At 44.2% G+C, this 13,532-nt stretch overlaps 1 protein-coding gene across 1 annotated transcript in view; it reads left to right on the top strand.

Moving 5' to 3' along the window:
- Positions 1-11,908, top strand: part of SEC14L1 (SEC14 like lipid binding 1) — a 41,712-nt gene extending 29,804 nt beyond the window's left edge. Inside the window, exons 9-16 of the mRNA XM_032706676.1 lie at positions 1,915-2,003; positions 2,805-2,875; positions 4,416-4,587; positions 4,889-5,023; positions 6,738-6,872; positions 7,365-7,616; positions 8,625-8,803; positions 9,326-11,908. Coding sequence (XP_032562567.1) covers positions 1,915-2,003; positions 2,805-2,875; positions 4,416-4,587; positions 4,889-5,023; positions 6,738-6,872; positions 7,365-7,616; positions 8,625-8,803; positions 9,326-9,431 — 1,139 coding nt within the window. The 3' untranslated portion in view covers positions 9,432-11,908. The remainder of the gene's footprint in view (positions 1-1,914; positions 2,004-2,804; positions 2,876-4,415; positions 4,588-4,888; positions 5,024-6,737; positions 6,873-7,364; positions 7,617-8,624; positions 8,804-9,325) is intronic.
- Positions 11,909-13,532: the final 1,624 nt, after the last annotated feature.

Genomic DNA, 13,532 nt, shown 5'->3' with positions numbered 1-13,532 from the left:
GTGCTGCCAGTGAGCAGGAAGGTACAGAATGCATCAAAAGGTTGTTTAATGTTCTTCTGAGAAGTTCTTCAGTCTTGTGGTGAACTTCATGCCCCCTCCCTTCCCCTCCAGTGCCTTTGATCTCTCCTGCAGCATGCCCACAAGAAGAGCATGGCTTTGTCAATAATGGAAACACAGTTTCAGAACTGAGCAGTTCTCTGTAATTTAAAATTTTACTGTGGTAGGTTCTTTTTTTAAACCCCCTTTTCTAGTATTGCTCCTTTTCTCCTACATATACTAAATGTGCCAAACTTAAGCTGGCTGAGTGCTTTTGGCTTTCAGTGCTAAAGCAAAAGCAGAGTGATTGTGAAGCATGTTGTCTGGAATGAGCTATCAGAGCTGAAGAAAAAACGTTATTATTTTGGCTTGCAATTAGCACAGTTTTCTGTACATCTGAGTGGCTTTTATTTTGACAGGAATGCTTCAATCTAATGTCTTTTTAAAATCACAAAGCTCTAATGGAGTATAAAATGCACAGTAATAATACAGCACTGTCAGCTGAGACTCTCCATCATGTGTCATTTGGGTGGACCAGGGTTACTAAGCTGTTAGTTTGGGTTTGGATGTGCATGTCTGTCCATGAGGGAGGGAGGGAGGGAGACCTGCTATGAAGCTTAATAGCAGTTTTTGTTTAGTGTTTCCAGAGCGAAACAGTTCATTCCAAGATAAGTGTGTGCTGATGTTAAAATAACATTTTCTTTTAATCCGCCTGATAAAACACAAAATACTGTGAACTTGTGTGGGGGTGCTGTCTTTGCCAAATTAATAACTTGCCTTGACTCTGCAGTTTTGGTTGGTTGTTGGGTTTTTTTTAATAGTGTGTGTCTACAGTTTCTTTCCTTGTGTCCCAGAAGACTTGATGATAATTTGATACCCCTCTTGTAGTCTGTTGCACAGACAACAGGACTTGAGGGAGACTACCATGTAGAAAGCTTTCTTTTTTTCTTCTTTCTGTGTTCTAGCATATTCACTTTTCTAAGTTGCTGATTATTTAGCCTGTGTATTAGAATAGATGAAGCAAAGCTTAAAAAGTGCATCACAGGTTTGAGAGGAGGCTGGGACCTGTTTTGGACAACTGTCTCCTATTAGGAAGTGCCAGAAATGCAAGCTTTGATTCCCAAATTCAGCCAACACAAGTTATTTAGCTTAATCCTGCCAGTGCCAGGCTGCCCAAGTGTGCAGCCAGATGACTGTGGAAAGGCAGGGCTCTAATGCAGAGGGTCCAGCTGAGCTGATCTCAGGAGCAGAGTCTGTTCTCACCAGGCTTAACCTGCATAAGCCAGGCTGTGTGCCAGTTCCGCAGTGACAGAGCTCGGAGTGTGGCTCCAGCAAACACTGCAGAAGGCAAAGCTCTGGGTTAACACTTCGTTTCATTAATTCCCAGAACTCAGCGTAGCTACTTTTCTAGAGGGGTTGCAGCTCTATCCAGAGCAGTATTGCATCATGTGTGATAGAGGCCTTACAGCCTCCACTGCAGCTCTGCAGTTACAGGAAACACTTGAGTTCATTAGTGTGTCCTGGAAGCTGATAACAGTCCTGTGTCGTTAATTGTGTGTACCAAGATCTTGTGTAGACCGAGGTACTTGAAGTCCTTGAAGGAGCTATTTTTGCATCAGGATGTCTTTGCAGACTTTTGCATCAGAAAACCTTTAACCTCCCGATTCGAGTTTTGCAGCTCACTTACAGATAATCTGTTGGTGAAGCTGCGCAGGGTCCAGTTTCTGTTGCCGCCTGCTCCGGGTTATTCCTCTTCCAGGGGAGTTTTAACTGGTTGTGGTTTGTTTCTGTTTGAAGTTTTAGCATAAAACTAGCTCGCTCAAACTGTCTGTTGCTGTAAGGTGAGGGTCACTGTGGTGGTTTGGTCTCTCTGTGCAGACGGTCGCCCGCTGTACGTGCTGAGGTTGGGACAGATGGACACCAAAGGTTTAGTGAGAGCTCTGGGGGAAGAGGCCCTGCTTCGATACGTGAGTATTTCTGGAGCCTGCAAGTTGCTAACGGGGTGATATTTTCACTTAGAAGTTTCCTCTGCCGGAGCATTCATCTGGGTATTTTGATGTGCTCTCTGGCCGTCTGTTTTTGGTTTGAATACATCTGAAAGCTCCTGGTAGCTGTTCCTTCTGCCTTCTTTCCAACTGCAAACTGAAAGGCGTAGTCTTGGCAGCTCCTGGAGTTACTGGTTGGCATTTTCACTGATTCTTCCACACTCGTGCAGGGCTTCAAGCTTGACTCTGCATTTGCACAGAAGAGAAAACGCCACAGATTTTGTCAAAGCTGTACTCCAAGGAGAAGAATAATTTTAAGGAAAAGTGCTTGCCTGTAGTTCTGCCTTTTCTAAAGGCATCGCTCAGACTCTGTTATTGTGGGTCGGCTCAGTTTCCAGGCAGAAAGCTGGCAGAATTCCAGGCTTGCACTAACTTTTTTTGACTCCTAATAATGACAGTCACAGCCATAGCAACTGTTAGAAGCAGGGACTGGATTTTCATGTTTCTCTTCCAGTGGCATTTCCAGGCAGACAGTAATTTTTGTTTGCCCTAGTTCTGTTTCAGGGTTTACTTTCTGTGATTTCAAAAGGTAATTGATTAATTTTAATTTCTGAGTAACTAGGGGTAATGGTAGAGATTTCTAGTTCATTCTTTGGGGGGAAAAAAAAGTTTATGCTGGTTTGATCTTGTAGTTTTAATTAGTCTTTGGATATAAACATATTTTTCTTTATCCTGCCTACTGAGTTTGAGACTCTTCTCTAAACCACACACTTTCTTGTACAGGTTCTTTCAATAAATGAAGAAGGACTGAGGCGATGTGAGGAGAATACAAAAGTATTTGGCAGGCCAATAAGGTAAAATAACAGGTGGATCTGCTCTTTGGGAATTACCTGCTTTCATGGTGTGCCTGTGGGGAATGTTGGGCAGTGGAACAAGTGAAGGGTGGGCTGTGTCTCACGTGCAGGTACAAGCACAGGTACAGTTAAGTGAAGCCTCCCCAGTTAGTGACAGAGGGAGTGTGCCTGGGGCAGCCTGAGGGAAGCACACCTGCCCCAGCAGTCTCAGTCTCATACTCCTGATGATTCTACTTGGGGTTGCTGTGCTTCTCTCTTCTGCTGTTGGATCTCTGCAAAGCAGTGCAGCCTAACTCCCATTTCTGTTTTGGGGGGATTTTATAGACAGGCATTGGTACAGGCTGTCAAAAAGTCAGGCCATGATAATACCATGGATTTCATGTCACTTCTTCATCCATGGTCCATACCAAGGCTTGTTACACTCAGTTCTTGTTTGCACTCTCCATTTTTTATAAGTGGCTTCTCAGCTCTCGATCCAAGGTGAGGTCATGAGGCTCCTGTGAAACCTGGGGTCTGGTTTTCCAGGCACTGGCACGACTTCAGGTGAAATTCAGTCACAAATGGTTTTCTGTCCCATCCTTCAGTCATTGTAGGGTCACTTATGAAATTGTTAACTGCAAAGTGGATTTATGGGTGTGGAACGAATGCAGGACCATCCCTGAAAAGATCTCATGTTTCTTGGCCTCTCTTCAATTTCTACCTCCTTCCCTTAATCTGTAAGGTCCAGGGATGTGTGGTATGTCTGCTTATCTTTTCCCTGGTACAGAACTTGCTGTCCTGGCTGTCAGTGGGAGGTCATGTCCCAGGGATAGGTTTCATGTGTGTAACTGAAATTGTGCTGCCTACTGGATGTTCATTTGTAGCCATAATCCTAAAGGGCTGCATATTAAACATTTAAAGTGAAACAAAGAAGGGTTTGGTGTTTCATAGAAACCTTATGCATAATGTAATGGCTGCTGGCTGGTGCAGCACAGCTGTAAATCTTGAATTCCTGCCCAGGGCGAGACCTGAACTTGGAAAGTAACTGAAACATGTGCTGATGCTCAGTATTAGTATTAAGAACATATCTCTCCCCGTGGAAGAAGCTTCCCTCCCTGAGATCTGACAGCAGAATTAGCTGTGACATGTATTGGCACCGTTACTGCAGCGTGTTAGCAGGAAATCTGCCCTGTGAATGTGGAATTGCCTCGTGGCAGCAGTGTGGCCACTTAATTGATCTCCCAGTAAAAGCACTGTTTCAATGTTTGGGCTGGCTGTTGACAGGATTTTTTTTTTTGGCTTCATATGAACTTTCACTTTGAGTCTGAAATATCTGTGGGGGAATCTGCATGATGTGCAAAGTGATCATTGCATGCTCTTAAGGCAGACCTTAAACTGGGGTGTCTACAGGTACCACAAAGCAAGGAAGTGAAACAGGAGAAACCAAAACATGCAGTGGACTCCACACATCTCAGTGTGTTGGGCACTTGCATAAGAAAGAAGAATTTTGATGCTATTGAGATTTTTCTATTTTTTTTTTTCTTGTCTTTCTCAAATTCAGCTCCTGGACCTGTCTAGTAGATCTGGAAGGCTTGAACATGAGGCATTTATGGAGACCTGGTGTCAAGGCCTTGCTGAGAATCATTGAGGTGGTTGAAGCCAATTATCCTGAGACTTTGGGTCGTCTTCTTATCCTAAGAGCACCTCGAGTATTCCCAGTTCTCTGGACACTGGTATGTTTGTAATTCAAGGTATTACTCAGCTGTCTCAGTACACTGCTACACTTGTTGTTTGTAAAAGCACTTGACAGATCAGGTTTTATGAGCAGGAAATGTTGCCATTTGGAAACATGTCTTTTACAGGATTCCTGCAGTGGATTAAAAAACACCACCTCAGAACTTGCTCACGTAGTTGGTTAGTTTGGCTTCTTTGTAGTGTGAACTTTGTGTAACCAGGATGGTAACACTCACTGTGATCAAACTGACTTGAGAAAAATGGGAGAGCCTGATCTATTCTGTTTTTCTTTGTTTGCAGGTTAGTCCATTCATTGATGACAACACTAGAAAGAAATTCCTTATTTATGCTGGAAATGACTACCAGGGTCCTGGGGGACTGTTGGATTACATCGATAAAGAAATTATCCCTGATTTCCTTGGTGGAGAGTGCATGGTATGAATATAAACTACTGCATATACAGCAGCTTATCTGGGGAGTTTTTTTATATTTTTCCACTCCTCTAAGCAAAGAAGCCTCTAAGCACAGAGGGATTCCTAGTGTAGTTTGGAGATGGGGGCTATGATGGCTTAGTGGTGTTTTGTGGATCCACTTCAAAAAGAGAAGTACAGTGCTTCTCTACAGTGAGTATCAAATAGCTTATCAAAATAGCCAAGCACAGTTCAAAGCCACAGTCTGTTACCTGACAAGTTCAAGCAGACAAGGTTACACAGCTCTGAGCAAGAGCTGTCACCATCAGCTGATCAAAAGAGCCCGTGTGACCTAAAAGAGCTGATACCATAAGGAGCCCAAGGAAACATGAGGCACATCTGCTAACAGGGCTCAACAAACATCCCTGTCTCCTCACACAATGGTGTGAATTGACCCCCAGCAAAGCAGAAAAATAGTTTTACTGCAGGATAGTTTCTCAATCCCTTGTCACATGCCTTAATAGCTGTTTCCTGCCTGGGCTCTGGGTATCAGTTGAATCTGGGGTTGTAACATCTTGATGATACTGTCAGGTCTGTTTTCCCTTTAATGTCTTTGACAACACAGGCTCACTGGTGGATTATTTTTTTCTGGAACCTCCATCATAGTAACACTTAAGTTATTTTTTTTGTCTGAACTCAGCTGTGTTTAAATAGAATCTCAAGCTTGTGTTTTAAGCCCCTGTACACAGGGGCTTAATTTCTGCCCTGTACCATTCTTGAAAATACATCTATGTCTGTTCAGATACAGTCTCAGATGATAATGAAGTACACTTAGATGTGTTGGAGTAGAGCACATGTTTATCTTCAGTGGGCTGCTTTTTGCTGCAGCAGTAGCTTTCAGTGTTATCTAATTTGGAGCTGGAAGCTGGCAAAATCCACTGCTTAAGTAAGCAAAAATGAATGTTACCAGAAAGCAAATTGCTACAATACTTCCTGCCAGTTACAGGCAGTGGCACAATCTCTCTGTTCTTCTTTGCTTCTGGGTAGTTGAACAAAAGTGACTTTCCTGAGAACCTTTCAGTTCTCTGTTGTAATTCAGTTACCAAACACTTCCACTGCCCCAGACACTTCTGTGGAACCTTCTCCTGATCAAATAGTTGTCTGACTCCATTGCTAGAGGCTTCTTAAAAAAAGAAGGTTGCTTAGGGAAGTTGTGTAATCACTTCCAGTACTGGGCTGTCAGACAGTTGTAACTTCAAAACTGTTACCTTCCTGGCTACAATGTCCTTTCACCTGCTCGGAAACTTACTGTATCTCCCGGTATCCATCCTTAAATTTAGCTACCCCAGTTCTTTCAGGTCTCTGTAGGTTCTGTTTTTCAGTCTGAGTCACTACTGCCACTTTCCTCAGGGTTCTGAAGTGGCTCACATCTTTCTTCAGTGTAAGGTGGTCTGAGTGATAACTGCAGCATTTGCACAGCCCTTTTCCCTGGTGCTGGCTGTTGTGTTTGTGCAAGAGCTGTTCCTCTGGTGCCCTGTTCTGCAAACACCTAAGCCAGGTCATTGTAAAAGAATTTATATATGTATAATGTACAAGCCGTAAAATTACTTTCCCACTGTTTGCATCTCTTTCTTCAGACCATTGCTGAATGTGAGGTTTTGTTTCTGAAATGGGAGGCAGAGAGCGTGACAGGGAGGGAATGGTCACAGGAGATAATTTTTATGGCTGTTTGTTTTTAGTGTGAAGTACCAGAGGGTGGGCTGGTTCCCAAGTCCCTCTACCGGACAGCAGAAGAGTTGGAAAATGAAGACATAAAGCTTTGGACTGAAACAATCTACCAGTCTGCAAGTGTCTTCAAAGGAGCTCCACATGAGGTATGGCTGCAGCCTGACCTTGGCTTTCATCTCAGCTGCTGCTCTGGACTCTGTCTGGTGGACTGAGGATGGTTTAGAGCTCAGTTATTTAGTTGCTGTGCTTCCACCTTGTTCTTCTATAGTTGTGCTGCATAATGATGCTTTAGTTGCTGAAGTCTGTGACCGTTCCTGGCGTCATCTTGTTGCCGTTTTGAGAATATCACCAGTTTTCATTCTATTCAAAGCCCTTTTCTTCTAAGCAAAGCAAACAATATTCTCAGAACCTGCTTGAGAGCTTCTTAAAGTTGTGTGTTATAATAAAGACACCCTAGCAGGGGGGAATTTGTATCTCAATGCCTCATTTCAACTATTAAAAAGCCTTGACTTTTTAACAGTGGAGACTAAGCCCCGCAACAAAAAGCTCTGTCCTTTGTCTTTTTTTTTTTTTTTCTGGTAGGAGTTTGCCTTTATTAAGCAAATAGCTGTTGTCTAATATGACTTTTCCTGTCCCAGGTTCTCATTCAGATCGTGGATGCCTCATCTGTGATCACGTGGGACTTTGACGTGTGCAAGGGCGACATCGTTTTTAACATCTTCCATTCCAAAAGGGCCCCACAGCCCCCCAAGAAGGACTCTCTGGGAGCCCACAGCATTACATCTCCTGGTGGGAACAACGTCCAGTTGATAGACAAAGTCTGGCAGTTGGGGCGTGACTACAGCATGGTGGAGTCTCCCCTGATCTGCAAGGAAGGGGAGAGTGTGCAGGTGAGGCACCAGATCCTCGTGTGGGAGCAGATGGAGCCCGGCTCCAAAACTGCCTCTTCTCATTCACACTGGCTGACGACAGAGTGGTGATTCAGTCCCGGGCTGTCTGCTCGCTCTTGGCCAGCATTTCAGCTCATATTCCAGGCTGGATGCTGCAGGGAGCAGGGACTGGAGTTACGTGGGATCTGCTGGGAGGGGAGGTTGCATCAATCCCACAGTGACTGAGGTTGATCAGCAAGGAACATAGAGAAGCCACCTAGAATGAAGTGCACATCCAGAAAGCAGCAGAACACGCTTTGTGCTGTAATTCTGACTATTATTTTCTGAGACAAACAGTCTGTATTTGAAGAATATCATAGTGCCTTCCCTCAGTAGTGAGGGAAGTCTGGAGATTAAGACTGAGCTTCTGTGTGATTGTCCCTCTAACAGCCACTGTGAGGCTGTGGCCAAAGTTCCTGAAACTTTTTTTTATGCCATTTTCAACCTTTCTTTTAATTAACAAGTTTGATATTCTGTGCAGTGTATTTACAGTCACACTCTGCCACTGCTTTTCCTTTTCACTTGAAATAGGAGTCGGGCAGCCTGTGAAAAAGGAGCTCCTTAAGTCACCTGGTTGGAAGTGTTAAACTGGAAATATGGGCAGTGACCTCTTGCACTGCACTCTCCACGAGGCAGGAGCCTTGAGTGCCCTTTTCACTGTCTCGAAGGACAGCTGTTAATGAAAACAAATGGAAAAAGTGGATATTGTTTTAAACCAGAACTTTGTCCTTTCAGTAACCCCTGGACACTCTCAAAAAGCCAGAGGAGCTGTCTGTTGGTGTTCTGTCCCAACTTTGATGAGCACGTTCTGTGGGAAGTCACCCAGCACAGCCAGTTGGCTGAGGAGCTGAAATATTGGCACTGGGGAAAAATAACGGGCACTTCTTCCAAGCTTGGAAAAGGAATTTCAAATTTTTCAAGTCGTTATTAACAAAATTAATTTTTAATTTTTGCTGTGTCTCTTTCCAGGGCTCCCACGTGACCAGGTGGCCTGGTTTCTATATTCTGCAGTGGAAGTTCCACAACATGCCTGCCTGTGCTACAACCAACCTGCCTCGTGTGGATGATGTATTGGCATCTCTACAGGTGTCCTCTCACAAATGTAAAGTGATGTACTATACAGAAGTGATAGGATCTGAAGATTTCAGGTATGTCTGGCCAGGGTCAGCCAGTGTCAAACCTTTTTGATACTTAGATGATCAAGCCAGTGTCAAGTTCACTTAAATATAAGTAAATTGTGAGGGCCTTAAAAAAAGGAATCAACCGGTATTGGCACTGAGAGCAACTAATGTATAAAAGGGGTTAATTAGTTATCTTGTGGTAATCATCACTGGCCACTTTGCTCTGCTTTGAAAGCCCTGTGTGAGTTGTTGGGCTTGGCAGGTAGAAATGGGTACAATTCAGAATGGAATTGAGTCAGTTCTTTTGCCTGCCCATTGATAAACTTGACTGAAAATATTTCCCAGTCTCTTTGAACAGCATCTGATTTTGTAAGGCTTGTAGTGTCCTCATTATTTTATGTGTTGAGACAGAAAAGCTTTTGAGTATCTTGCACCAAAGCTCTTACTTGCTTTTTATTCAATGTGCAAATAAATACAATATAGATACAGAGCAGAAATCAAAATCTTTGCATGTTCTGAGGCTTAAAACTGCTTTCTTTTTGATTGCAGGGGATCTATGACCAGCCTTGAATCAAGCCACAGTGGATTCTCCCAGCTCAGTGCTGCCACCACCTCCTCTAGCCAGTCCCATTCCAGCTCCATGATTTCCAGGTAGTGCCACAACAGCTGAAAAGCAAATGGATGTGATGGCTGGACCCTCGCCCATGGCAGCTGACTGCAATACAGCATATTCAACTGGCAATTGTGCAAAAAAAACCCCACCCCACAAAAGCCTTTTATAGATAGTAAAGTAGCTGTTTGAATTTTACACTTAGTGGTTTTGGTCTTTGTTAGATCCAACAGCTTGTCTCTTTAACCCTTTTTCCTAACTCAGCCATAAATATTTTTGCAAGTTTGCTTGCACAAATCCTAACTCTGAACACAAGGGCTCTTATTGGAAAGGAAAAACAACCAGTGCATCAGTTAAGAATATTTTTTTTTTAACTGTGTAGATGTTTAAAAGCAAAAAAAAAAAAAAAAGAGAAAAACCCTACCAAAAATGCTCCGTAGTGCATTAGAGATCAACTGCAATTCTCCTGTCAGGACATTCCTTGCCATCCTGAGAAATCCCCTGTGATCTTCCAGTGCTGCAAACTGTTCTCCCATTGCCACTCTTGATGTCCGAGACAAAGAACAGCAGTTGCTGGATACTTGACTTTGTGAGTCCATTTTTTTCAAAGCATGCCCACAGAGCTGTGGCCAGGCTGTAAACACTAAATATACCTTTTGTATGAGCACATTTTTTGGGGAAATCTGAGCTCTGGGTCTTGATGAGTTAAAGCAATTCATTCTTTTCCTTGGATTTGTGCTTGAAGCACTGCAGAGAGAGAGGCAGAGAGCAGGCTCTCCCTCACTCTGCCACGCTGGGCTGATCCAGGGCTGCTCTGAGGATTTGTTCCCAGCTCTGTGCTGGAGCTTCACTCTGCTTCCTTAGTGCATTCCAAGTGAGTTGATTTTACTGAGATTCTGTTCTCACCAGGAATTTATGCAGAGCTTTAGCTGGCTGCCTGAATCAGTCTGAAGGAGGTATGGCTTGACATCCTTCCTGTTCACTTCTCACTCCCTCGGGCCTCCTGTCCTTCCCTGTCAGAAACAGAGCACTTCACTTCTGAGCAGCACAAGCTTTAGTGTGGGCAGGGAGCACAGGGCACTTCCCTCTGGGGGACACAGGAGAAGATGCTCTAAGCATTTTCTGGATTGTTCTCACTATTGCCACTGCCACTGTGGGTTTTGTCCCTGTCTGCCCAGACCCAGGTTGAACTCTTGTTAAAGTCCATCCAGGTGTTCTTGCACCTTGAGCCCTCTCTCCACGAACAGTGAAAGGCTCCAAAGGCTGAAGTGCTGAGCAAAGGGCTGTCAGACAACTACAAACCACACCTGGCAGTGGAACAGAGAAGATTTAGGTCTGAAATGCAGCAGGATTTGCACAGTTAGACCCTGCTTGGTCTTTCCTCACCCTCTTAAAACTAAATTGTCCATCCAGGCACAAGGAGCTTCTGTGCTGCAGCCCCTGCTAGGAAGGCTCTCTCCTGGGGAGCAGCACTGATGGGGGTAGGTGGTAGAGGAGCTTGCACTTAGAAAGCAGAACTCACTCGAGGTTCTGGACCCCCTGCCTGAGGAAAGCTGGTTCTGAACTCAGAATAAAGTTTTTTTTATGCCTGCAGAGCTCCTGAGAGGCAGGTTACTGCCCTCTGACTGACCTCCTGCAGACCAGTTCTGGCTGTGGGATGTGGCAGAGCTGAAAGTATTTTAGTAACAGATTTAGAGGTGCTGAGCGACCAGTCTCCTTAAACTGAACCAAACTGGTTTATTTTGGAGGGTTTTAAGGACTTACAAATTGAAGATGGAGGTGAGACTGTTACTTAGGCTGCCAAAGTGGGCAGTTGTGTGAGACAGGCCACTGCTTTGGTGTGAAGCAGCTCCCACCCAGTGTCTGCACAGCAGCCATTCCACTACCACTCACCAGGCTCTAAGGGCTGAAGGTGGTCCCCTTTCTCTCTCTCTCTGTCTGTCTGTCTCTCTCTCTCTCTCAGATGGCGATTTTGCTGACAACTGTAAAGAATCTGCTTCATTCAACACTCCACATCTGTCCAGAGGTGTCTGGCTTTGTAGACCTTTTTGAGTTGCAGTCCCTTTTCAAGTCTGAAGATCTGTGTTTTGTTTTTCACTTGAGCTGGCTCAAAAGTGGCACTTTGGGTTTTTCCTGCTGTTGATCTTAACACATCTTTTAGAGCTCAAAGCACATGACAGCACAAACAGCTGGGAAGATAAAATAATAGTTAATCTTCCTCTAAGCAAAGTGCTGTGGCAATATGACTTGATCACTGCAGTCTGACTAATTAATTTCCCCTACACTGGTCTTTCTTTATGTGATATTACTGCTCTTCTTCCTTCTCTCAGCCAGTAACTCTTCTGTTGGCACTTTTCCTGTTATCAGTGTCCTTCTGCACTTCACTATCTCTCCTCATGAACTGCATATCAAATTCTGTAAATGTTTTGTATACATAATACCTCATTCTTGGTAATAAAATACAGATAGTCTTTAAAAGATTTTTTTATCGTTATCAATAAATGTGAACTGTTTGGAAAAAAGGGGTCAGTCTCTTTATTTCATTTATCTACTGCAAAGCTTCCAGGTTATTTTATGTGCTGAATTCAGGTCTGCAAGATCTGCTGTGGGGCAGTGCTGTTGTGGGGGATGCAGGAGACTCTTCAGCCCTGTCACTGGGGAGAAGTTCAAGCAAAGCAGTTTGTTTTGGAGAGTAGAAGCCTGAGCAGCACAAGGTACAGGAAATGTGGGTTTAGAAGGAAATGTCTTCTGCTGAGCACTTGGCTGGCACAGCACAAAATCCTCACTCAGACCTCTGTGAATATACAACAGGAATAAAACACTGTTGAAAAAGTCTTCAGGTAGCCCTAGAAGTAAAATGGCTGCTTTTATGAGTTATATGACAATTTTATACTCTTTTTATCACAGTTTGAAAGAGAACTTCACCCTGGGCAGCTCAGCTGATTGCAGAGTGTCCCTGGGGGAGGGTGTTATGTGTCTTGGCCAAAGGGCTTGCAGGGGCAGCAGGGGTGCAGGTAAATGTCTCTCATGTGCCCTGTGCAGGTTGAGATGTGTCTGGACACCTAAAATGGGGAGTGGAATAATTCAATTTTTTTTTAAATTTAATTCTTCTACCTGCTTATTACCCTTTACCCAGGGGCTCTGCCATGGGCTCTGTGGCAGAGTAAGGGATGAGTGCATCCCTCCATCCTGGGAAAACCTGGGTGTTCTCAGTGCAGGCACAGCTACCCAAGCCATGAACCTGCCTCATTTTCTCTCATTCAAGAATAATGCTGCTCTCATTCAAGAATAATGCTCAAGAACAGAGCTGCCCATGCAGGGGTTTGATCCTCTCCATTTCCAGGGGTGAGTGAGCCTTAGGACACCTGACACCTTGGGCAGGAGACTGAGACAGTCACATTTGGGAAATTAGGATTTTTAATTAGCAGAAGTAGACTAAGCTTTAGCTATTTTTAAAACAGGAGCCAATAAATGTCAGGCTGTGGTTTTTCTAACCCCTGGAGTTAGAGCAGCAGCTGAAACATGTTTATGGTCGGTCTTCAAAATTTTACCCAAGCTGTGAAGTTTCTAAAATAAGAATCTTTTAAACTATGGTCTGTGGAGGTCTGTCAGCAAGACCAGATGGCTGCCTGACCTACTTTAAGTTTTAACATGTGGTCAGTATTTTTATGCCAGCACATAATTATACTGGACCAGCTTTCTGCTGTGCTGGACCTTACTGAGTGCAACAGCCCTTGACAGGGAGTCCTACAGGGAGGTGGCTTTGCTGCTCAGCTGGGCTGTGCCCTGGGAGATGGGGGGAGCTGCCTTGCCTGGCCAGTGCTCCTCTGAAATGGGAATGAAGTAAAACTGAGCTTCTGACCTTATTTGAGCTGGGAAGGTGACAGTGGTGTGGGCCAGGGCTGCTCTGCCATGCAGCTCCCCCGGGAGAGGTGTTAATCTGGTCGAACTGTATTTTGGGCTTTGCTGTTTGTTTCTTGTTTGCTTGTGGGTTTTTTGTTTGGTTGGGGTTTTTTTTGTTGTTGTTTTGGTTTGTTTTCGTTTGTTTGTTGTTTGTGGTTTTGGGTTTTTTTTAAGACAAAGCAAATTCCTGGCAGAAATTTCATCTGTTTTTTTCCACCTGCCTCCCCTGCCAGCCCTCCCTGC

Source organism: Chiroxiphia lanceolata, chromosome 19 (genome assembly GCF_009829145.1).
Source record: "Chiroxiphia lanceolata isolate bChiLan1 chromosome 19, bChiLan1.pri, whole genome shotgun sequence".
In the NCBI taxonomy this organism is placed as follows: domain Eukaryota; kingdom Metazoa; phylum Chordata; class Aves; order Passeriformes; family Pipridae; genus Chiroxiphia; species Chiroxiphia lanceolata.
The sequence above is the reverse complement of the archived record's forward strand: the minus strand, read 5'-3'. Positions and strand labels throughout refer to the sequence as shown.